Raw genomic sequence first — 26,724 nt, forward strand, 5'->3', positions numbered from 1 at the left:
TGTAATCCTAGCATTTGGGAGGCCGAGGTAGGTGGATCACTTGAGGCCAGGAGTTCGAGACCAGCCTGGCCAACATGGTGAAATGCCGTCTCTAATCAAAAATACAAAAATAGCCAGGTGTGGTGGCGCAGGCCTGTAATCCAAGCTACTCGGGAGGCTGAGGCATGAGAATTGCTTGAACCTGGGAGGTGGAGGTGGAGGTGAGGCGAGATCATGCCACTGCACTTCAACCTGGGCAGCAGAATGAGACTATGTCTAAAAAAAAAAGAAAGAAAGAAAAGAGCCTATACTGTTATTCAAAGGCCAGAAATTTTAGTACCTGTCAATCATGAAATATCTATATTCTATAATAAATAATTACAAGATCTTGGCTAACAGCCTGTTAATTATTTTTTATTTATTTTTGAGACAGAGTCTCACTCTGTTGCCCAGGCTGGTGTGCAGTAGCGTGATCTCAGCTCACTACAACCTCCGCCTCCTGGGTTCAAGTGATTCTCCTGCCTCAGCCTCCCAAGTAGCTGGGATTACAGGCACGCACCACCACGCCTGGCTAATTTTTGTATTTTTAGTAGAGATAGGGTTTTACCATGTTGGCCAGGTTGGTCTCAAACTCCTGACCTCAAGTGATGCACCTGCCTTGGCCTCCTAAAGTGCTGGGATTACAGGTGTGAGCCACTGCACCTGGCCCAGCCTGAGAATTATAATGCATAAAGGCTATGGCAGTGTGGCCAATAAAATTATAATTATGAGATCATCATTAGATGTCATAAACTAACAAATAACTAACATAGAATGTAATAGGAATTTTGGTAGAAGAAAACAGCACAATTGGAACTTTTTTTTTTTTAATTGAAAAGTTGTCTTATCAGAGAGTTCAAGATTTACGAGGTGTTACCCCACATGCATATATCTGGGCCACTCATATTGTTTTTATCAAGTGGCTTTTAATTTAAGAATGTAAGTTCTAAGGCTACTCTCAATCCTTTCTTTTGTCACCTAGATAATAACTATTCTCAAAAAAGTCCACTGTGGACTGGATCCTAAACAAAGAGTAGTAAACAGAGGTTTCAGAAATTTGGCAGTTATTTGTGACTTGGACTGAGTGAAATCTCTGTTTTACAAATAGTTTCACTTTTTCCAATTCTCTTTCTTAGAACTGCTGAATATCTCAGTGAAGAAACCTTAAATATTCTCAGTTGCAAGTGCTTATTTTCCCAATAGGGAGTGAAAAACCCAAGCCAATTCGAATGCCAGGGAAGCAGCAGTGGCCTCTGAGTGGGATGCCCCCATGGTAACTCAGTTTCTCAGAGGAGTTAGTCAGGATATCACTTACGCTTATGTTTATGGGCAGCTGTTCTGAAGATACTATTAACTATTCTTTCAGAGTCATTGTAGTAACTTAAACACTAACTTCTTCAAATACATGAATACGAACTCCTTTTTAGCTAATGATAGGGAAAATAAAGCCAATGTTCAACAACTAATTTCAATATAATACAGATGTTCCTTGACTTATGATAGGGTTATGTCCCAATAAACCCATTGTAAGTTGAAACTGCTGTAAGTAAAAAATGCATTTAATATACGTAACCTACTGAACATCACACCTTAGCCTAGTCTGCCTTAAACATGTTCTGAACACTTACATTAGCCTACAGTTGGCCAAAATCATTTAACACAAAGCCCATTTTATAATAAATTATAGAATATCTCATGTCATTTATTGAATACTATACTGAAAGTGAAAAACGGGATGGTTGTATTGGTACTCAAAGTATGGTTTCTACTGAACGTATATTGCTTTTTTGCAGAATATAAAGCTGAAAAATTTTAAGTTAAGCCATCATAAGTTGGGGACCATCTGTATTAAAAAATATTATTTTATTATCATTTTTTGGAAGGGCCACCATGATAGAGGAAATGAAGAAAGTCACCTTTGAACAAGGAGAAATTCTTGCCATTTCAAGGAGATGTTCAGATTAAAAAAATAGATTCACTAGCAAACCCAAATTAGACCTCACATTGGGCCTTGGGAGAGTTCATTTTCATCTAGTGTCTTGGGTCTTATTTTTCACTTATTATCTTAGACATCTCTTAGATTAAGCAGCATTTTCTAAAGAGCTTCTTAAAATTGATTTCTGTTTGCTTCTTGATTTTTAACAACTTCTATATCAGGTATTTTAGGAAAGTTTTCAGTATTTAAGTAGCTAAGCCAAATAACTGGAATTGGGAGTAAAATACAGCTAATATATTTTTTAAATCATCAAATTAATTTATGCAGAACTCTTTCTGGTGGCTGCAAGATAGGAAATGTTAAAAGAAATTGGAGAAATATGGAATACCAATCGGAAAGATCGCAGCACTGAAAGCCCCTCCACGTCTGCTAGACTCAGTTCCATTAAACTGAGGGAGACAATAAATCCGTCAAAAATGTTCCAACCTTCTTGGAAATAATAGTAGGGATCCATGGCTATGAGCTTTAGAAACATTTCCGCTGTGAAAATTCCAGTGAAAACCTAAATGGGGGATGCAGGGGGTAAGAAAAAGAAACAGTAGAAAGAGAATGATTTTATCATTATTTTTAAATACATGTCCAAGAAACTCAAGAGTTAACCTTAGTTAAATTCTGCATCTGAAGATATCAATACCTGGATGTCTCATGAGCACCCCACCTGATGCAGGAAAATCTTATTTTCCTCTTGAATGACGTCCCCAGCCCCAAAGTTCCCATCTTTATTGCCAGAACCACTCAATTTACTGTTGAAGAGTGCAGTTGAGAAAATATGCTAAGCAATGGCAATACTACACAAGGTGACTCCTTTCAAAGGGTTAGCAGTCATATGAATGTATATAATACTTGTGGTGTTTGCTTAAAAAAATCACTTGTGTTATAATTAGATTAGAACACACACACACACACATATATACACACACATATACATACATACGTACATATATGTGTATATGTGTGTGTGTGTATGGCTTGGTACTATCTGAGGTTTCAGGCATCCACTGGGAGCCTTGGAATGTAACCACCTTGGATAAGAGAGGACTACCGTACTTATCTGTGTGAGGCAAGCTTTTCTTCCTATACTTTAGCTAAAATAACATATCACAACAGACTGAATGTAGAAGTAGAAAAAGAGAATCTAACTATCTTCTATTAAACCAGACATGAGGCCGGGCACAGTGGCTCATGCCTATAATCCCAGCACTTTGGAATGGCCAGGTGGGTGGATCACTTGAGGTCAGGAGTTCGAGACCAGCCTGGCCAACATGGTGAAACTCCGTCTCTACTAAAAACACAAAAATCAGCCAGGCATGGTGGCGGGCAACTATAATCCCAGCTATTCGGGAGGCTGAGGCAGAAGAATCGCTTGAACCCGGGAGGCAGAGGTTGCAGTGAGCCGAGATTGTGCCACTGCGCTCCAGCCTGGGTGACAGAGTGAGACTCTGCCTCAAAAAACAAACAAACAAACAAAACAGACATGAAAGAGATTTACAAAATGTCGAACGATGCCATTCTTCCAGTTTTTCTTAGAAAATATAGTTTCCCCCCACCAATACGTTATTTATGTTCATGTGTAATGGGTGTATTATTGTGATATTTATTTATTAATATATTTATTTATTTTACATATGGGGTCTTGCTATGCTGTCCAGGATACTCTTGAATTCTTGAGCTCAAGTGATCCTCCCATCTCAGCATCCTGAGTAGCTAGGATTAGAGAGATGAGCTGCATGTCTGGTTAATTTTTTTATTTTTGTAGAGATGGGGTCTCACTATGTTGCCTAGGCTAGAGAGCAATGGCTATTCATAGCTATGTTCCTGGAGGACTTCGGCATCAAATTCCTGGCCTCAAGCTATGCTCCTGCCTCAGCCTCCCAAGTAGCTGGGACTTACCTAGCTATATTATTGTAATTCTTTAATTACAAAATCAATGTTTAGAAATGTTCTCAGTTTTAATTTCAAATATGATAAATATCAATAGACATAGCACTTTTATTTAAGAGTATAAAGGAGTCCTGATCTCCTCAGAATATTCTATAAAACAATGGTTCTCTATTCTCTACAAAATACTCTGAATTCACAGTCATCGTATCTTTCTAGTTTGGGTTTTGCTGTGTTTTGTTTTTTGAGATAGAGTCTTGCTCTGTTGCCCAGGCTGGAGTGTAGTGACATGATCGCAGCTCACTGCAGCTTTGAAATTCTAGGCTTGGCCGGGTGCGGTGGCTCACGCCTGTAATTCCAGCACTTTGTGAGGCCGAGGCAGGCAGATCACAAGGTCAGGAGATTGAGACTATCCTGGCTAACACAGTGAAACCCCGTCTCTACTAAAAATACAAAAAAATTAGCTGGGCGTGGTGGCGGGCGCCTGTAGTCCCAGCTACTCGGGAGGCTGAGGCAGGAGAATGGCGTGAACCCGGGAGGCAGAGCTTGCAGTGAGCTGAGATCATGCCACTGCACTCCAGCCTGGGTGACAGAGTGAGACTCTGCCTCAAAAAAAAAAAAAAAAAGAAAGAAATTCTAGGCTCAAGTAATCCTCTCACCTTGGCCTCCCAAAGAGCTGGGATGACAGGCATGAGCCATGTCTAGTCTAGTTTGGACAAGCCTGTGGTCATAGGCCTGATAACTTGTAAAGCCAGGTCACCAAGTAAAGCCTGTATAGGGGTATAAGATTGGGGTATATTTCACTTGGGGGTCACTGTGGGGTTTGGGAAGGGTCTGAGGGGAAGTCACACACCTCCTTCAGCCCTAATTGCATATGCAGATAAAATTTAGGCTTATTTGAAAGTGACGAGCCTCTGGCATGCTCCTCTCTTTATGCTCGGAAAAGCGCTTGTTAGCTCCTGTTCTGTAGTAGATCCTTGCCCAAAGTTAGTCAAATTCAATTTGATTAAAAGTTCTATGTGTACTGCAATGGAGACATGAAAAAAAATGTGACCATGAAAAATAATGGTTCCTTAGGAACTCAGTCACCAGAATGTAAGTAACTCATCCTGGTTTGCCACTTTTCACACTGAAAGTCCGGCATCCTGCATCTCCAGTTAGGGTAATCAACTCGTACCTGTAGACAAGGACTGTCCAATTTTAAAACTGCAAAGGCTTCCTCCGGCCTCTGCAAATTAAGGTGGTTGGTTACCCAACCAGGTGGGGACAGAACAATAACTAAAAATCATGTGATAAGTATTCAAAAAGAAGTATCCATATGGGGCTATAGAAGCACAGATGAAAGAAAAATTAAAATCTGAAAAGAATTCCTTTTAGCTGAAAATCTAGGTAACCTATAATTAAGAAATGATAACATTCATTTATGTTTGGTGAAGGAGGAAAATAACTTTTGCTTTTTTTCTTTTGCTTAGAATCTGAGAACTTAAACTTACATGTTAGATTGAGCCCTAGCTCTTCTTTCCATCCCCCTCCCTCTGAACCACTCAGTCCTGAAGGCTGTAGGTGGGCATGCAGGTAAGAGGGAGGCTGACGCCTAGTGCTGGAGCCCCAGGAAGCCCCACGGCCCAGCAAAGAGAGTCACACATGGAGGGGAGCGAGGAGGTCCATGCAGGGGAGCAGCCTGGCATGGACTGTCAGAGCCTATGGGCCAAGGAGAGGCATCCGCTTTGGGCGACAGTCCAGGATGGGCAGCTGGAAGTGGTATGAGGAGTGGCTACCCCACATAGGTGTTGAGGCCCAAGTGGGACGGGGGACGTCCACACTTGAGGGGGAGGGGGACTTGGCAGAGAGAGTCAGAGCTTAACCAAGGTAAAGACAGCATCTCCAGGACAAGATCCCGGAGTGGGCTGAGGAGGGACTCCCCGCAGGGGAAGACTCACAAGGGGTGCCGGAGCCAGATGAACGGAGGAGGGACTCATGTAGAGGAAGGCGTGATGTAGGGTGTCAGATCCTGAGTGGAGTGAGGCAAGTGTCTAAACAGGGAGGTGGACAGTGAGGGTGTGGAGCTCATCAGGGTGAGGAGGGTGTTGCCTAGTTGGGATAAAGCCACCGAACCAGGTGAGAACTTCCAAGAGTGTTCACCTAGACAGGTGGCAGTCTGAGTAGGGTGAGGAGGGGTGGCCTGGTGAGGGGTGTTAAAGTCTGTGCAGGATAAACAGAGCTTCTATCTCAGGGGAAAGCCTGGTGTGGGGTGAGAAGGATGTCCATGCAGGTGAAGGCCTACTGTGAGGCAACAGGGGCCGAGCAGGGTGGGGCAAACCATGTGTGAGTTGGACTGGTGTGGGTTCCAAGCTGAGAAGCGTGAGGAGGTGTCCACATGGAGGACACGGCTCAGCGCTGAAGGGGTGGGGGGTACCCACAGTCTCTACAGGGTGAGGAGGGTACCCATGCTGTAAGAGGTAACAGTGGCTTTTTGATCAAATAAGTACACCAAAGATAGTGGCAATGAGGTTTCTTATTGTTGGAGGAGTTACAAATACAGAAAGGGAGAAAACTACAAGGAATCTTGCAGTGCTGGATTAGAACTGGAAGTGACAGGATCAACTCATGGTTTTCAATATCCACGGCCAGCTCAATGTAAACAGCTCGCCCTGTCCTAAGAGGGCGTGCATGCTGCTCCCATAGCAATATGCATACCTAGATCTCAGATCGTTACCTCTTCCTTATTTTTTTTTTTTCTGTTTTGTTTTAGAGATGGGGTCTCACTGTGTTGCTAAGGCTGGTCTCAAACTTTAAGCAATCCTCCTGCCTCAGCTGATACTCAGCCTAGATCTCTACTTCTAAATGCCATTTTTTCACTAAAAGACTCAGGGCTTCTTGAGAAATGGCTGATTCCAGCCCTGGGGCAGGAAAAACACAAAAGTATCCTGGAATACCTTGTGGTACCAGAAAGCCAGGAAGTGATGAAGACATGGGGATCAGAAGCCAGCTTGAAGGGACTCCCACTGGCCACATCAGAGTAAGTCTAAACATTAAATGGATTATAACTCAGATAAAAGAGAAAACCATTAATCTGTACTGATATAAATAAAGGAAGAAATCAAAATCTGAATGAACAGGAAATTTAAATCACTTCAAACGATCTTCCTCACAAATACCTGTTAAGTATACAGTAAGTCCTCACTTAATGTCCTCAATAGGTTCTTGAAAACAGCAACTTTAAGCCACATGATGTGCTACATGCCACAGGAACTTAACTCTTGTTTATATCAACTGACCTATGGTAAAACTGGTTTTGTTATACAGTATATCATTTAGCTTAAAGTCACAGTTTCCAAGAATCTAGAACCTATAGAGGATGTTAAGTGGGGACTTACTGTAAACGGAAAAAGTGTAACTTTACAGATGAAAAGCCTGGCAGACATCTCCTTAATCAAGTGATTAAATGAACACCACCAGTAGTGGGACAAATGGAAGCTGTGTGCCAACTGGTAGATACAACGTGAAGAAGATAGCCTCACTTATCTGATACTCCAACCAAAATGCAGAACCTGCGTCTAATCATAAGGAAGCATCACAAGCCCACATTGAGGGAATTCTACATAACAAATGGCCTGTAGTCTTCAAAATGTGAAGACATGAAAGTCAAGGAAAGACTGAGGAACTCCTCCAGGCTGAAGAAAATTAGAGAGATAAGACAGCTACATGTAATGGGGTAATCCAAAAACTGCATCCTTTTGTTATAGAGGATGCCACTGGGATCACTGGCAAAACTTGAATAGGGCCTGAGAATTAGATGGTTGTAATGTATCAGTGTTAATTTCCTGGTTTTGACAATTATACTATGGTTATGTAGGAGAATGTACTTGTGTATAAAAAAAATTACTGTAAGTATTTGGGGGTGATAAGGCTACATGACAAGGCTTTCATTGTAAAAAAAAAAAAGAAGTTTTTTGTACTATACTTGAAATTTCCCTGTAAGATTCAGAATGTTTAAAAAGTCACCTGATAAACTTACTATTATATTCAGTTAGTTGCAAAAAAGGCAGGAAAAGAATCTACTATATAACACGAAGGCTGTATAAGTCACACAGCTTCCCTGGGCTTCAATTTCCTCTATAAAACATGCAGATTGGATTGAATTATCTCTAAGGTTCTTCCTATTACTATTTTCTCTTTTGGGGAGGATAGAAGAGGCAGGGATCTTCAATTTGCAGAAGACTGTTCTCATCTTTCTTTAAAAACATCTTACTGTACGTCTACAGACAAAGACAACTTAACTCACAATCAGGGCTATAGGAAAAGCCTCACATTCCAACCACAGGACAAGGTCATACTTCATTTCACAAGTCAGTCTCATTTTTTTTTCCATCCTCTTATTCTCAGATTCAGTCAAAGGCTCTACCTAAATCTCCAAATCTCTGAAAATTCTCCTATTGAATTATACTAACACAGTTCCTAAGATTTCTAAGTTCCTAAGATTTATAAGGTACTTTTAGCTATCCCAAAGACTTCTGTATAGGTTCTCATTTTATCTTCCCAACCAATGATAGTATGGTATTATCCTAACTTTATAGATGCGCAACATTTCTGGACAGAAATCAATGACTTATTTAAGGTTATACAATATCTAACAGGAACCAAAACCCAAATCTTCTGATTTCTAATTCTGTATTCTTTCTGCCAATCTCGGCCCTCCTGTTGATTGGCAGCAAAGTATATCTTTGAGTTTCTGGTATTGTCCAGAAAACACTCATGAGGTCCAGCACGTACCCAACTTCCTTATTTGGCATCTCCACTCAGTGAATAGACACTTAACATGTCCAAAACAGAACTCTTGATTTTACACGTCAAGCCAGTTCCTTTGCAGTCATTCCACTTTTCCCTCAGTTACTCAACCCCCACATCTAGGCACCATTCTTGGTTTCTTTCCTTTTCCCCTCACATCTAGTACAAAGTATGCTAGACCATATACTACCCTCCCTCCCCTCTGCTAATTAATTGTACATTTACTTGCCGTTTGAAAACTCTTGCCACCTAAGAGCTTTCTTATTTTAGAACTTGGTTCTGGGTGGCTTGTCTCATGGAGTTCCTGAATGTTAGCTGTCGACCTTCTCTTATTTCCTTTCTTTACTGATGGTTCTGAGCAAAGTCTTCTGAATACTTACAATTCTAATTTAGGGGTCGTCCTAAATCTCTAAATTTTCATGAAAGGAAAAATAACATTATTTGCTAGCCTGGTCTGACTGGAGTTCTAGTGGGGGTAGGTAAAAAAGCCTCTCAAAATCTCTTGAAAATCAAAGACTGGTTCTGTAAAAAGCAAGGAAAAGTAAAGATTTTGAGAAAAACAAAGCTCTACAGGGAAAACAGAACCACCAACACCAAACAATAAAAATTATCAAGACATAGTTCTCATTATTTAACTCTTGGCTACTAAAATAAAGCTTATATCTATATGATATTGTTGACAGGCTGAAAATTCTGCTTGATGGCCAAGGTACTATGTTAGCCAGTCACAGCATGTGCCCACCGACAGGCACCTTTCAGAGCCAGTCAGTAGACTTCTTGGACAGTCTGTTGGAGTGTCCCATTTCAAGACTACAGGCATTCCACTGGACTGCACACAAGGGTTTACATCATAGCAGAGAGGCTGGAGCATGTCACCAACCACAGACATGGAGACTGGAAAGGCCACAGAATCATCTTGGATGTATACCAGGGAACACAATGGGCTACAAAGGATCTCTTTGCCATATGTTTTCAGAATAAGAAATGAAAATGATATTGTAGCGCTCTAATAGTACAGTAATAGGACTTAAGGTCAAAAGTGTGTGGTGTGCGTGTGCGTGTGTGTGTGTGAGAGAGGGAGACAGAGAGAGCACACACAAGAAAAACTGGGCAGAAATCATGCTCAAATTATTAATAAACGGTAACAGCCAGATTTGGACATGCCTGTGGTTAACGCCTAAGGAATTAGGGGGCCCAGGTGACCTAGGGGATTCTTTCTCACTACTTCCTTACTGTCTATCAAAATTCAATTAACTCCTGATTTTTGTAGTAAAGAAAACACATAATTCTCAAATCACAACTACTTGATTTCAGAATATATACTTTGTAATATATTTTTTTAAAAAGACATACTTATCTTTATAGAATAAGTTAAATACACAATTTAAGCTAACATTAAAATAAATTTGGCAAAGATCAACTAATGGCAGAAACTGGATAATGGGCTAGAAGTTGGACTGGAGGGGGAACCATCCTTGAGTGAAAACTTTCCCATAAATAGTCCCCATTTACATAAGGCCTGACAGAACAGGCAAATCTAGTTATATGTAGTGTACCACAACAGCTCCCCTATTTTGTGGTAGTTGGTACTTAAGGTGAAAGGGGAACTGATTTGCTGGAGCAATGCAGGAATCAGTGTGAGAAACAGAATGAGGAAAAAATCCAGAAGTACTTGGCTCAGGCTGCTGAAACCAACCCACTAGACCAGGCCCATTCTGTCACCAACATTGGTTTTCTGCCAATAGCTCCTAAATGACGTCTTCAAAGTTCTGCAGAAAGAGGAAAGGGATCACAACAGTGAGCAGAAAAGCAGCTAGTGTCCCGGCATATGTGGAAGCATTTGTCTTCCAATTAACTATTACTTTCTCTTCAAAGAAACTCCAGCTTTCAGTACCAGAAAAAGAAGTCCTATAGGCAAAACACATTCCAATCCTAGTATCAGGAGACAGTGTTCCATCTTACCAGATTTCCTACAGCCAAGACATGTTCAAATTGTGGCGTCATAGGATGGTGCTCCATTGCCATAAACAGTGTATTCAGGACGATGCAGATGGTGATGGCTAAATCCACAAAAGGGTCCATAACTATCAAGTTCACAATCTCTTTCAGTTTTATCCAGTAGGGGTGGCACTCCCAGATCAGGAAAGTGTTGGCAAATTTATACCAGCATGGCGGGCACTTTCTCTGAGACTCTTCCAGTTCTACAGTAAGTAAGAACAAAGATGGCCCCTCAATCACAGCGAGAAAACCAGGGGGACATACTAGTCACTCTCAGCCATTATCACTGTTATTAATATGGAATGAAGGTGGTCTGAGTGCTGACATTCCTAAGGATTTTCCTTCTCTCTAAGGTAGAGAGGAGGCATGATCCATACAAGTCACCTCTCTGTTAATAAAGATGTAGTTATAAATGAAACTCAACCCATCAGTTATGGGAGTAGAGCACAGAGGTCAAGAGCTTGGCCTCTCAGGTCTGACTCCCTGGCCTCAACTGGCTTGAATGCTTACAAGTTGTGTGATACCAGGCAAGGTAACTGACTTCTCTGCTCAGCTGCCTCAGCTGTAAAACAAGGCATCTCCTTTACAGGTTACAGGAGTGAATGAGTCCTGTAACCTCATTTTTATGTGTTTGACTAAAGATTAAATGAGATGCTAGTGTAAAGCAGTCACCACAGTATCTGGCACAGGGTAAGTCCTCAATGAATGGTAGGTATTCTATTATACACTATATTATTCAATTATTGTCAGAGAAGCCATCAAAAGTATGAACTCAAGCCAGACATATTTGAGCTCAAATACTAGCTCAGACACTTAATAACTGTGGGACCTTGAACAAGTTACTTTGATTTGCTGTGAGAATTAAAGAGCTAAAATATACGCAAAGTGCCCCAGAATACCCTGGCAGATAGAAAGTGCCATGAAAATGTCTGCTATTATTATTATCTTCATCAGCAGAACCAGCATCAGCAACCAAGCCACCATGTAAAACACATCTGCTATGTTCTCAAAGAAGTACAAGTTACTGTCTCCACCCTCAACAAGTTTACAGCTCATAGTCGAGTTAGAAATACAAGTCACATTCCTCTCCCCTTTTCACCCTTCCTTCCTCATTCTGTCTCCTCCTGTCTCCTTTCTTGCCCCTTTGCCCTTTCCTGCTCTCATCCTTTGCTTTTCTCTTTCTACAGTTTCTTCCTCCTTCCCTCCCTGGGTCCTCATCTTTTTTCCTTTTTCTTTCTCTCCTTTGTCTCATCTTCTCTGTCTCTTAGAAACCGAACATGTTATTTTCAAACAAGATCTCACATGATCCCCTGTACATAAAATAAACCAGGAATTGCCTTAGATGAAGCAGGAGCCCACTCAGATAGACTTCTTCCTCTCCTGAGGCACTCCCCTAGAATCCCAGGACTCTGATACACACAGACTGAAAAATCACTGGACTAGATGATCTCAAAGGTCATTTCCAAAGCAAAGATTCAAAAGAATTATCAGATATCAAAGACAGACACTCAACTGGCAGTTACAACAATCTAGGTATGAAGCCCTACATAACAAAGCTCTCCTCAAATTAAGCATGAAATACAACTGTCAGGATTACAAAATTCCAAGGACCCTGAGCTAAACGGATGCTTTTTAAGAGGTGAACTTTGAAAACCTGTCAGAATGTGAGGTATTGATTCTACAGGGTTGGCTGTAACAGCTACTCTCTCCCTGCCCAATTCTGCTGACACTAACTATCAAATCATTTAAGAAAAAAAAAAATTCCCTAACATTTCACCAAAACCAAGATGGCTGCCTTAAATTAGCCTACGTTCCCTTTTCCAACCAGCTGGATGGCGATGCTTTATTTTAGACAAGGTGGTTTTGGCTGAGTTTCTGATTGGCTCCCTGGTTGCTAAGAAAATGGTTGCCTTGGTTTTTCAGATTTAAGGACCCCTGTAAGCGCCACGTGGGAAGCTGCGTGGGAAAGGAAGTCTGTGAGGAAAATCTGCTGCGGCTTCTTCCTCAGAGAACTCCCTCCCTTCCTAAGGTAAATATAGTTTTCTCCCCCAAAAAAGAAAATGACAAGGTTCTCTTATTTCCATAAATTCTTACAGTACATATTTGGAAATTTAGTTCCGTTCCCTTTTTTATCTCCTCCCTTTTCCAAATGACTGCTGCTCATTGGCACGTGGAGGTTGAAGCTGCCGACTGTTCACATTTATGACAGCTGACACAATTGTAATGTTTTAAAATGAACTAGGTCTTGAGTCTTGCCACACAGAAAAAGGGGTTTTCCTGCCCTACAGGGCACCAAGAAAATTCCTCGAGGGATACCAGACATCTCTTAGCCACATTTGCTGAGAAGGGAAGATCCTCAGGATAATCTTTCACTCCGACAAAAAGTAAGACAATGTGGAACTTCAGGAGCTAGAAAAGATCATTTGGGGAATAAGAAGGCTTATCAAGTGACTTATGACTTTGCAAACTGTTACGGATTCCACATGCCTGGAATGGCCCAGTATTTGGCTTGGGGGAATGGGTTAACATTTAGGGGTGACATGTCCAAATGTTTGTGGGGTTTCTCTTACTTTGCTTGTGGACATTTTCAGTGAGGTTACTCTAGGTCTCAACCTCAGGGGTACTGGGGATTGTTTTCAGAGAGGACCTCACAATTTCACCAAGATAATGGCTTTGGTAGACCATGAGGTTTCTGAAGGCAGGAGCTTCTTTCAACTCAATTCAACAACTTTTAAGCAACTGCAATGTGCTAGGCACCGAGGATACACTGACGAAGAGCTCCCACCCTCGCTAAGGTTACTGCCACATAGGAAAGGCTGATATCAGCCAAGTAACTATACTGACATTTGATGCTTGTCAGGTGAATAAAGGAATACACAAATAGTGGCAGAAACAGCTATGGCCAATTACCTCTAGGGGAGTTTTTGGAATTGTTTTACCTGAGAATCAATAATGTCAAGTACTTCCTTGATATTGCAAATCAATGTCAAGTACATCACTACTTCTTTCTTACTTCACCATGATCTCCCCTTCTCCCACAGCTTTACTGCTTTGAAGAGTGAGACTACACTACTCTACCTACACCCCACGCCCAGTCCTCTGAAATATCCCCAAAGCTTATAGCTCCGCTAGTGGTGAACTCTACTAAATGTACTGGATCCTGGTAAGCATGTTTGCAATAGGATGGGGTGGGGCAGAACAGGCAGGGTTTTCTAATTATTGACAGGATTCTGGAATTCTCCACTGTGGTTTCTAAACTATTAGGTAAGTCGTAGCCTGCCTCTTGGGTTTTAAATAATAATTATTTTAATCCTTGGATTAAAATAATATCAAAGTTTCCTAACTGAAAGTCTGAGAGCAAGAACTACAATTCGTTCAATGCTGGCTTTTAATGCTGTAGCAAGCATTAAATACAGAGGGACCAATGGTTAAACAGGCATGGATGCTTCATTCCCTCTTACGTTATTCTGGTCAGCCATTCATTGCTCTTTGCTTACAGCAGTTCTGTCCCATCAGCTTCAGCAAAAGGGTCAAATACAAGGCGAGAGGATAGGAGGAATGCCTGAGCAAGAAATGGCAGGACAGGTACAACTATGTGAACATCAGGGCTTAGGAAAGAGGACAAAGAACTGGAATAACATCTTCCTACTCAGGAATACAGCTACATCTGTCTCTGTCTCCTGAGCTACCCTTACATCTCTTTTTTTTTTTTTTAATGTGTGTGATGGTGGGTAGAGGGTGAAGAATAAGCACAGCAGGACAGAAAGAGAAAGAACAGGGAGAAGAGGGAGAAAAGAGAATTTTAAAATCCCCGTATGGTTTGTATCGAACCCAGTAAAGGGATGAAAGCTCTAAGGCCTCCGAAAGGAGCCCTGCAGCACCAGCACTCCTGCCATTCTAAGCACAGCCAACGTCTGCTTGACAAATGTTGTTTGAGCATCTCCTTTTGCTGGGACCTGGGCTAAGCCACTGCAGTAATAAATAAATAACTAACTGTTGCATTGTATCGATAGTTCTGCTGTTCTGATGTCTCTGCCAATAATAAAATGTACCTGTTGGAGGTTGTTAGTTTTTCTCAGCTGCCACAGATACCCAGAGAAATCCTGTCTTGGTCTCTATGTGAATAATAAAATTAGCCAAAGTTCTTAGGCTAGGATTTCTTAGCTTGGAATTCTTAGAACCTGTAGTTATTTGCCCACAATCCTAAAGTATAAGCTAGAAAGCTTGAAGATGTTCTATCAGACAATAACCTTGATGGTAATCAAAGAAAACAGGAATAAATAGAGGTTGTTAAGGCAGCTGAAAGCAGTTAATTCATTTTTTTTACTTGATATATTCTCAAGGTCAGTCTAGTTATAGTCTCATTCTTTGCACATATGTGGGGAAGTAAGGAACCTTAGAGAATTCTTTTCTAGGGACTCTTCCTCCACTGCAAACCCCTCCCCAACACACGATACACACACACACATATACATACACACAGAGCAGAAGTGGCACTGGGTTTAAACGACTGAAAAAACACTTGTCTCAAGGATACCAGGACCATTTTGAGTTTTCCTGTCTCAGGGACTTTGGTTATTCTGGGCATCTGCATTCTGAAGAACAGCAATTTGAGGCCTCAAGAATAGTTTAGATCTACCATGAGACAACTCAGCTAAATCAATATAAATCCAATGAAGAAGACAGGTGCAGAATCCATCAGAATCTTGGGAGAGGAAATGTGTCACTGAATTTACCTCTAATGAAAGTATGCAGATCCTGGACTAGAGAACACAACTGGAGAGGAGCTGATTCTTGCTAGGGGGACTGTGGCCTAATGGAAAATCTTCAGGTATTCCTCAGCACACCAGGTTGTGTCATAGAGAACCCACCTAATACAGAGAACTCAGGCACTGACAGCAACATTACTGCAGACGTGCTATGATTCAACAGTGGTTGCTCTTTCTCTGTGGCATGGAGCACTCAAAGAAAGAAGGGTTTCAACTTACCTAGTCACACATCAAATTTATTTATGGATATGTGGGGGTGTTTGAAGAGAGACAGAACTAGGTGCAATCAAAACGCACAGTACATTCTTCCTTAAGGGAAAACCAAAAGGGCTGTAAGTAGTTAAAAAGGAAAAAAGGAAGGTATGTTTAGGAGTAGAGGCCATGAGGGAAATTCTATCATTTTATATCTTTGCAGTTCTTCAATCTACATTCCTTTATGCCTTAAGGCACCCCACTGGCTCCTCATGATGACAATGACAGGGGTCTTGAGTTCCTCTAGGTCACTCATGCAGCTCCTTTCATATCTCTTACCTACCTGTGTACAATGCTGGCAGCGTAACTAAAGCCCATATATTTGATTCTCTGCATGTAAATTTAGGAAGAGAATTTGTGATTCTAGTTTCTATATAGGAATAGGCTCCATTCCTAAAGCTCAGAGAGTCTGCAAAACTCAGACCAAGGGACAGGGATTATATTTACCATGCACATTACATATTTATATCTCAGCAGGTTGGACTGACATCATAAGGCACATACCTTCTACTAGTGTATTTGTAACAACACTCATTATACTGTTGATTCTGTCCTTCCGCCCATAGGAGGCTAATTGGTCCATGGAAACTAAGAGAGATCCAGGGCCTTTCTTCTTAATTTCCACCTCAGTTGTAGCCTGCAAAAAGGAAAAAAAAAAAAAAAAAAGCAAATAGAGTGAGTTAAGTCTATAACAGTAAATCTGGGCCTTACTTGATAGACAGTCCAGTGTGTGATCTTCATTACAGTCTTTAACTTTGATCCTGCAGTCCTATTCACTTCAAGAAACAGAACGAAATGAACTGGCCATGGTTCATCCTTATTTCTGTGGATGATAAGACCAAGTCATTTAAGTCTGTGTGAATCTACAATGACCCCAAGAATCTGGCTGGGACCCAAACATCTCACCTGGTTCATTTCAAGCATACAGTAGAAAGACCAGATCCTCCTGGGGTACTGCCATCAGAAGTAGACCCTGAGTTTTCTGGTCCTAATCTCAAATCCACAATATTTGGCTAGAATTGGTCCACATGATAAAGTCAGTCAAATTTACTTCTATTTGAAATCTCATTAAGGTCAGGTCCCTGATCACACTGAGTATTATAGATGCTGTTTCTTCCTTGAGTAGGAGCACCATTATTCTAATAAACTGCCTCTTCCAAATACCAAATCTGGGCCTAACTGAACATTAGCAAGTTGAAGATCTGCTCCGGATCTCCTACAAGCCATTGTAAGGAAGTAGAGAAAGGTTTTGCTATCTTAATTAAATATACTGTATCCTATGTTTATCTTGCCCTTTCACAGTTTTATGAGCTAACCTGCAACGTTCAAATTCCCAATAAAAAATGGCAGAAAATATAATCAGATTGTTATAAAAAATATTATTACATGCTCCACCCTGGGCAATAACTGGTATGGTAGATTACAGCAAAGGGTTTCTTAATGTCCCTGACTTATGTTCTTGTGACTACTCCACATCAGTTCAGGCTTAATGGGGTGGCTTAAAACCTAGCTCTTTAGTAACCATGTTGTTCACAGTACCATATCACCCATGTAGACTTGGCTCTTCCTTCTAAGATGGTGAAGGTAAGAGGACAGAGACAATCACCAGCTCTCAGAGGACAGGGGAGATTGTACGAGACTGGAGAAGCACATGTCTGGTCAATAAGAGAATGATCCTAGCTGTTTTAAAAAGAAAATAATTACCTCTGGAGAGCTACATCAAAAAGCCCATCTGTTCTAAATATCTTCAGATTTTAAAGACTGAACAGAAGAAAGTTCCTGGCAGATTATGATTTATCTTATTAAAGTGTTTCATTAGCCTGCAGTCCCAGCTACTCAGGTGGTGGAGGCAGCAGGATTACATGAGCCCAGGAGTTAGAGACCATCCTGGGCAACACAGAGAGACCTCATCTTAAAAAAAAAAAAAAAAAAAAGCGTGTTTCATCAGACCATTTCACTGATTCAGATTTGGATCAGTGATCTCGGGGTCTTGTTTGTTTTGTTTGTTTGGCAAAGCTACAGAAGAAGTGCAAGAAAAAAATAACCGATTTTCCTGGGAATTCCTTGCTGCATTACTATACTAACATTTGTGTATGTAAGAATGACTTGTGGTGGTTGCCACAGGAAGAGGCTTCCTGCCTGTGGAAAAAGGAGGGAAGAGCAGGAAGGACTTTGTAATGTGGTTTGAGTGCCAGCATAGCTGCAGAACAGAACATCAGGCAAATCTCTAAGGTTTTTTGTTTTTGTTTTTTGAGAGAGTCTGCTATGTCACTTAGGCTGGAGTGCAGTGGCATGATCTTGGCTTACCGCACCTCTGTCTCTGACGTTCAAGCAATTCTCCCACCTCAGCCTCCTGAATAGCCGGGATTACAGGCATACACAAGCACACCTGGCTAATTTTTGTATTTGTTAGTAAAGACAGGGTTTTGCCATGTTTTCCAGGCTGGTCTGGAACTCCTGGCCTCAAGTGATCCTCCCACCTCAGCCTTCCAAAGTGCTGGGATTATAGACATGAGCCACAACGCCCAGCTAAAATTTAATTTTATTTAAACAAATACTTATTGTGTGCTAAGTGGTGTGGATACAGTGGTGAACAAGACATACAACATGGTCCCTGTCCTCTTGACGGGTTTAGCCATGTTAGCCAGGCTTGTATCAAACTCCTGGCCTCAGGTGATACACCCACGTTGGCTTCTCAAAGTGCTAAGAAATCTCTAAGGCTTTTAGCTCCAATCCCTGGCTTCCAGACAACATGTCTGGACCCACCTGGGACCTGGGGGAACTTGCTGCCCTGAAGGGGAGGACACAAATCTGGCTGGCTTCACCACCTGCTGACTGTAGAGCCCTAGGGCCTTGAGTGAACATAGGTGGCAGCCATGTAGCGGTTACAGTGGGCCTTGGGCAAGAGTTTGTGCTGTGCTGGCAGCAGTCCCAGTAGTAATGGCCAGAGGGGTGCTTACATCAACACACTACAGTTCAAGGTGGCTCAGCACAGATAAAGAGACTTCATTTGTTTGGGAGAAAGTAAGGGAAAAGAACAAATCTTTGCCTCGTAATCCAGAGAATTCTTCCAGATCTTTATTATCCCAGACCACCAAGGTGGTACTCCTATTAATCCGCAAAAACCACAGCATTATTGGATTTGGGGCTCAAATTCCTTCGAATACCTACCTGGAAAGCCTTCTTAAGAAGGACATGCACAACTAAGCCCAGATTGCGAAGACTATAATAAATACCTAGCTTGTCAATGCCCAAACACCAACAAACATCTACAAGCATCAAGATTATACAGGAAAACATGGCCTCACCAAAAGAACTAAATAAGGTACCAGGGACCAATCCTGGAGAAACAGAGATATGTGATCTTTCAGACAGGGAATTCAAAAGAGCTATGTTGAGGAAACTCAAGGAAATTCAAGATAACACAGAGAAGGAATTCAGCATTCTATCAGATAAATTTAACAAAGGGACTGAAATAATTAAAAACAAGCAGAAGCTCTACAGTTGGAAAATGCAACTGAATACTAAAGAATGCATCAGAGGCTCTTAATAATAGAATTGATCAGACAGAAGAAAGAATTAATGAGCTTGAAGACAGGCTATTTGAAAATACTCAGAGGAGACAAAAGAAAAAAAAAAAAAAGAATGAAGTACACCTGCAAGATCTAGCAAATACCCTCAAAGGGAAAAATCTAAGAGTTACTGGTCTTAAAGAGGATGTAGAGAAAGAGATAAGGATAGAAAGTTTATTCAAAGGAATAATAACAGAAAACTTGCCAAACCTAGAGAAAGATATAAACATTCAAGTACAAGAAGATTATAGAACACTAAGCAGATTTAACCAAAAGAAGACTACCTCAAGGCATCTAATAACAAAACTCCCAAAGGTCAAGGATAAAGAAAGGATCCTAAAAGCAGCAAGAGAAAAGAAAAAAAAAAACATACAATGGAGCTCCAATAAATACAGCAGCAGGCCTTTCAGTGAAAACCTTACAGGCTAGGAGAAAGTGGTAATGATGTATTTAAAGTGCTGAGGGAAAGAAACTTTTACCCTAGAACACTATATCCGGTAAAAATATCCTTCAAGCATGACGGAGAAATAAAGACCTTCCCAGACAAACAAAAGCCGAGAGATTTCATCAACACCAGACCTGTCCTACAGGAACTGCTAAAAGGAGTTCTTCCATCTGAAAGAAGAGAGGATGTTAATGGCAAGAAGAAATCATCTGAAGATACAAAACTCACTGGTAATAGTAGGCATACAGAAAAACACAGAATATTGTAAAACTATAATTGTGGCATGTAAACTCCCAATTACACTGTTATGATAAGTCAGTATAAATAATAACTACAGCAACTTTTAAAGACAGACAGTACAATAAGACATAAAGAGAAACAACAAAAAGTTAAAAAGCAGAGGGATGAAGTTAAAGTGTACAGTTTTTATTAGTTTTCTTTTTGCATGTTTGTTTATGCAATCAGTGTTAAGTTGTCATCAGTTTAAAACAATGGGTTATGCCAGGCGCAGTGGCTCACACCTGTAATCCCAGCACTCTGGGAGGCCGAGGTGGGCAGAGCACCTGAGGTCAGTCTGGGACCAGTCTGACCAACATGGAGAAAGCCCATCTCTACTAAAAATACAAAATTAGACAGGCGTGGTGGCACATGCCTGTAATCCCAGCTACTTGGGAGGCTGAGGCAGGAGAATCACTTAGGAAGCAGAGGTTGCAGTAAGCCAAGATCACACCATTGCACTCCAGCCTGGGCAACAAGAATGAAACTCCATCTCAAAAAACAAATAAAATAAAATAAAATAAAATAATGGGTTTATTTATTATTACATTAATAATATTTGCAAGCCTCATGGTAGCCTCAAATTGAAAAACACACAACGGATATACAAAAAATAAAAAGCAAGAAATTAAGTCATACCACCAGAGAAAATAACCTTCACTAAAGGGAAGACAAGGAAGGAAGGGAAGAAGTAAAAGAAGACCACAAAACAACCAGAAAACAAATGACAAAATGGCAGGAGTAAGTCCCAACTTATCAATAATAACACTGAATGTAAATAAACTAAATTCTCCAATAAAAAGACACAGAGTGGCTAAATGCATGCAAAAAAAGACCCAATGATCTGTTGCCTACAAGAAACACACTTCACCTATAAAGATACACAGACTGAGAATAAACGGATGGAAAAAGATATTCCATGCCAATGGAAACCAAAAAAGAGCAGAAGTAGTAGCTATACTTACATTAGAAAAAACAGATTTTAAGACAAAAATTATAAGAAGAGTCAGAGATCACTATTACATAATGATAAAGGTGTCAGTCTAGCAAAAGGATATAATGATTATAAATATACATGCACCCAACACTGGAACCCCCAAATATGTAAAGCAAATATTATTATAGCTAAAGAAACAGACCTCAGGCTAGGCACAATAGCTCATGCCTAGAATCCCAGCACTTTGGGAGGCCCAGGTGGGTGGGTTTCTGGAGCCCAGGAGTTTGAGACCAGCCTGGGAAACATGGCAAAACCCTGTCTCTACAAAAAAATACAAAAATTCAAAAATTTGCCAGGCATGGTGGTGTATGCCTGTAGTCCCAGCTAATCAGAGGGCTGAGGCAGGAGGATCACTTGAACCTGTAAGGTCGAGGCTGCAGTGGGCTGAGATCACACCACTGCACTCCAGCCTGGATAACAGAGCAAGACCTTGTCTCAAAGAGAGAGAGACCTCAATACAGTAACAGCTGGAGACTTCAACATCCCACTTTCAGCACTGGACAGATCTCCCAGACAGAAACTCAACCAAGAAACATTGGACTTAACCTACACTAAGGATGACCTAATTAGACCTAACAGATATTTACAGAACATTTCATCCAAAGGCTACAGAATACACCTTATTTCCCTTATCACATGGATTATTCTCAAGGATAGGCCATATGTTAGGTCACAAATAAGTCTTAAAATACTCAAAAAATTTGAAATATCAAGCATTTTTTACCACAATGTCAAACATCTTTGAATAAAACTAGAAAGCAACAAGAGGAATTTTGGAAATGATACAAACACATTGAGATTCAATATGCTCCTGAATGACCAGTGGGACAAAGTCAATGAAGAACTTAAGAAGGAAACTGAAAAGTTTCTTGAAACAAATAGCAGAAACACAACATAACAAAACTTATGGGATACAGCACAAGCGCTACTAAGAGGGAAGTTTAAAGCTATCAGTACCTACAACAAAATAGAAGAACTTCAAATTAATAACCTAATGGTGCATCTTGACTACAAAAGGGCAAACAAAACCCCAAATTAGTAGAAGAAATAATAAAGATCAGAGCAGAAATAAATGCATGTGAAATGAAGAAAATACAAAAGATCAATGAAACAAGAGGTTGTCTATCTTTTGGAAAGATAAACAAAATTGACAAACCTTTAGCCAGACTAATGAAGAAAAAAAAGGAGAAGACCAAAATAAATAAAATCAGAAATGAAAAAGGAAACATTACAACTGATACCACAGAAATTCAAAGTAGCATTAGTGGTTACTATGAGCAACTACATGCCAATAAATTGGAAAATCTAGAGAAAGTGAATAAATTCCCAGACATATTCAACCTACCAAAACTGAACCATGAAGAAATCCAAAACCTGAACAGACCAATAACAAGTAACAAGATCGAAGCTGTAATAAAAAGCCACTTACTAAAGAAAAACTCAGGACCTGATGGCTTCACTGCTGAGTTCTAACCAACATTTAAAGAAGAACTAATGCCAATCCTATTTAAAGTATTCTGAAAAATAAAAGAGGAGAGAAACTTCCAAACTCATTCTACGAGACCAGTATTACTCTGATACTAAAACTAGACATAGAAATATCAAAAAAAGCCGGGCGCGGTGGCTCAAGCCTGTAATCCCAGCACTTTGGGAGGCGGAGACGGGCGGATCACGAGGTCAGGAGATCGAGACCATCCTGGCTAACACGGTGAAACCCCGTCTCCACTAAAAACTACAAAAAACTAGCCGGGCGAGATGGCGGGTGCCTGTAGTCCCAGCTACTCGGGAGGCTGAGGCAGGAGAATGGCGTAAACCCAGGAGGCGGAGCTTGCAGTGAGCTGAGATCTGGCCACTGCACTCCAGCCTGGGCGACAGAGCAAGACTCCGTCTCAAAAAAAAAAAAAAAAAAAAAATCAAAAAAAGAAAACAACAGGCTAACATCTCTGATGAATATTGATGCAAAAATATATTTCCCAAAACAACCAACAAAATACTAGCAAACCAAGCTCAACACATTAAGAAGATCATTCATCATTACCAACTGGCATTTATCTCTGGGATGCATGAATGGTTCAACATACGCAAATCACTCAGTGTGATACATCATATCAACAGAATAAAGAACAACAACCGTATGATTATTTCCACTGATGTTGAAAAAGCATTTTATGGGTGTTCAGCTGCTTCAAGATGAAGCTGAACATCTCCTTCCCAGCCACTGGCTGCCAGAAACTCATTGAAGTGGACGATGAACACAAACTTCGTACTTTTTATGAGAAGCATATGGCCACAGAAGTTGCTGCTGACGCTCTGGGTGAAGAATGGAAGGGTTATGTGGTCCGAATCAGTGGTGGGAACGACAAACAAGGTTTCCCCATGACGCAGGGTGTCTTGACCCATGGCCGTGTCCGCCTGCTACTGAGTAAGGGGCATTCCTGTTACAGACCAAGGAGAACGGGAGAAAGAAAGAGAAAATCAGTTCGTGGTTGCATTGTGGATGCCAATCTGAGCGTTCTCAACTTGGTTATTGCAAAAAAAGGAGAGAAGGATATTTCTGGACTGACTGATACTACAGTGCCTCGCCGCCTGGGCCCCAAAAGAGCTAGCAGAATCCACAAACTTTTCAATCTCTCTAAAGAAGATGACGTCCGCCAGTATGTTGTAAGAAAGCCCTTAAACAAAGAAGGTAAGAAACCTAGGACCAAAGCACCCAAGATTCAGCATCTTGTTACTCCACGTATTTTGCAGCACAAAGGGCACATATTGCTCTGAAGAAGCAGCGTACTAAGAAAAACAAGGAAGAGGCTGCAGAATATGCTAAACTTTTGGCCAAAAGAATGAAGGAGGCTAAGGAGAAGCGCCAGGAACAAATTGTGAAGAGACGCAGACTTTCCTCTCTGCAAGCTTCTACTTCTAAGTCTGAATCCAGTCAGAAATAAATTTTTTGAGTAACAAATAAATAAGATGAGACTCGGAAAAAAAAAAAAAAAAGAAAAAGCATTTTATAAAATTCAACATCCTTCGTGGTTAAAAACCCTCAAAAAACTAGGTATGGAAGGAACATATCTCAACATAATAAAAGCCATATGTGACAGACCCTCAGCTAATATACTGAATGGGGAAAAACTGAAAGTCTTTCCTCTAAGATCTGAAACACAACAAGGATGCTCACTTTCACCACTATTACTCAACATAGTACTGGAAGTCCTACTTAAAGCAATTGGACAAGAAAAAGAAATAAAGGGCATCCAAATTAGAAAGGAAGAAGTCAAATTATCCTTGTTTACAGGTGATATGATTTCATACTTAGAAAAATTCAAAGACTCCACCAGAAAACTCTTAGAACTGATAAATTCAGTAAAGTTGCAGGACATAAAATCAACATACAAAAACCAGTAGCATTTCTACATGCCAAAGATGATCAATCTGAAAAAGAAATAAAAAAAGTAATCCCATTTATAAGAGCCACAAATAAAATTACATACCTAGGAATTAACAAAAGAAATAAAACATCTCTACAATGAAAACTATAAAACACTGATGAAAGAAATTGAAGAGGACGCAAAAAACTGGAAAGATATTCCATGTTTATGGATTGTTCAATATTGTTAAACTGTCCATATTAGTCAAAGCAATCTACAGATTCAATGTAATCCCTATCAAAATACCAATGGTGTTCTTCACAGAAACAGAAAAAACAATCCTAAAATTTATATAAAATCACAAAAGACCCAGAACACCCAAAGCAATCCTAAGCAACAAGAACAAAACTGGAGGAATCACATTATTTGATTTTAAACTATACAATGGAGCTATAGCAACCAAAACAGCATGGTACTGGCATAAAACAGACACACAGACCAATGGAACAGAATAGAGAACCCAGAAACAAACCCACACACCTACAGTGAACTCGTTGTCAACAAAAGTGCCAAGAATAAACACTGGGGAAAAGACAGTCTCATCAATAAATGGTTTTGGGAAAACTGGATATCCATATGCAGAAGAATGAAACTAGTCCCCTTTCGCCATGTACAAAAGTCAAATCAAAACGAATTAAAGATGTAAGTCTAAGACCTCAAAAACTACTATAAGAAAACATTGAGGAAACTCTCCAGGAGTGGAGAGTTTGGTCTGGGTAAAAATTTCTCGAGTAATACCCCACAAGCACATCCAACCAAAGCAAAAATGGACAGATGGGATCACATCAAGTTAAAAAGCTTCTGCACAGCAAGGAAACAATCAACAAAGTGAGCAGACAACCCAAAAAATAGGAGAAAATATCTGAAAACTATCCATCTGACAAGAGATTAGTGACCAGAATATATAAGGAGCTCAAAGAACTCTATAGGAAAAAACAGAAAATTCCAATTTAAAAACTGGCAAAATATTTGAATAGACATTTCTCCAAAGAAGACATACAAACGGCAAACAAGTATATGAAAAGGTGTCTAACATCATGATCATCAGAGAAATGCAAATCAAAACTACAATGAGAGATAATCTCACGCCAGTTAAAATGGCTTTTATCCAAAAGATAGGCAATAATAAATGCTGGAAAGGATGTGGAGAAAAGGGAATCCTTGTACACTGTTGGTGGGAAAGTAAATTAGTACAACCACTATGGAGAACAGTTTGGAAGTTCCTCAAAAAACTAAAAATAGAGCTACCTTAGGATCTGGAATCCCATTACTGGGTATATACCCAAAAAAAAAGAAATCAGTATATCTGGTCAGGAGCGGTGGCTCATGCCTGTAATCCCAGCTACTTGGGAGGCTAAGGCAGGAGAATTGCTTGAACATAGGACCCAGGAGGCGGAGGTTACAGTGCAGTGAGCTGAGATTGTGCCATTGCACTCCAGCCTGGGCGACAGAGTGAGACTGTCTCAAAAAAAAAAAAAAAAAAAAAAAAAAAAAAAAAAAAAAATCAAAAAAAGAAAACAACAGGCTAACATCTCTGATGAATATTGATGCAAAAATATATTTCCCAAAACAACCAACAAAATACTAGCAAACCAAGCTCAACACATTAAGAAGATCATTCATCATTACCAACTGGCATTTATCTCTGGGATGCATGAATGGTTCAACATACGCAAATCACTCAGTGTGATACATCATATCAACAGAATAAAGAACAACAACCGTATGATTATTTCCACTGATGTTGAAAAAGCATTTTATGGGTGTTCAGCTGCTTCAAGATGAAGCTGAACATCTCCTTCCCAGCCACTGGCTGCCAGAAACTCATTGAAGTGGACGATGAACACAAACTTCGTACTTTTTATGAGAAGCATATGGCCACAGAAGTTGCTGCTGACGCTCTGGGTGAAGAATGGAAGGGTTATGTGGTCCGAATCAGTGGTGGGAACGACAAACAAGGTTTCCCCATGACGCAGGGTGTCTTGACCCATGGCCGTGTCCGCCTGCTACTGAGTAAGGGGCATTCCTGTTACAGACCAAGGAGAACGGGAGAAAGAAAGAGAAAATCAGTTCGTGGTTGCATTGTGGATGCCAATCTGAGCGTTCTCAACTTGGTTATTGCAAAAAAAGGAGAGAAGGATATTTCTGGACTGACTGATACTACAGTGCCTCGCCGCCTGGGCCCCAAAAGAGCTAGCAGAATCCACAAACTTTTCAATCTCTCTAAAGAAGATGACGTCCGCCAGTATGTTGTAAGAAAGCCCTTAAACAAAGAAGGTAAGAAACCTAGGACCAAAGCACCCAAGATTCAGC

General features: G+C 40.5%; 1 protein-coding gene and 1 pseudogene across 5 annotated transcripts in view; one reads left to right on the plus strand and one right to left on the minus strand.

Moving 5' to 3' along the window:
• Window positions 1-26,724, minus strand: part of SCN8A (sodium channel, voltage gated, type VIII alpha subunit) — a 144,157-nt gene that overhangs the window by 47,254 nt on the left and 70,179 nt on the right. For all 4 annotated transcript variants that reach the window (XM_011930634.1, XM_011930633.1, XM_011930632.1 and 1 more), the window contains exons 12-14: window positions 16,204-16,336; window positions 10,643-10,881; window positions 2,343-2,516 (exon numbers count right to left, since the gene is read on the minus strand). In XM_011930634.1, coding sequence (XP_011786024.1) covers window positions 2,343-2,516; window positions 10,643-10,881; window positions 16,204-16,336 — 546 coding nt within the window. The remainder of the gene's footprint in view (window positions 1-2,342; window positions 2,517-10,642; window positions 10,882-16,203; window positions 16,337-26,724) is intronic.
• On the plus strand, window positions 23,167-23,930 carry LOC105503625 (annotated as a pseudogene). Its single transcript, XR_001000510.1, has one exon. The product of XR_001000510.1 is annotated as a 40S ribosomal protein S6 pseudogene (transcript).

This window comes from Colobus angolensis, unplaced genomic scaffold (genome assembly GCF_000951035.1).
Source record: "Colobus angolensis palliatus isolate OR3802 unplaced genomic scaffold, Cang.pa_1.0 Scaffold87, whole genome shotgun sequence".
Taxonomy (NCBI): Eukaryota; Metazoa; Chordata; class Mammalia; order Primates; family Cercopithecidae; genus Colobus; species Colobus angolensis.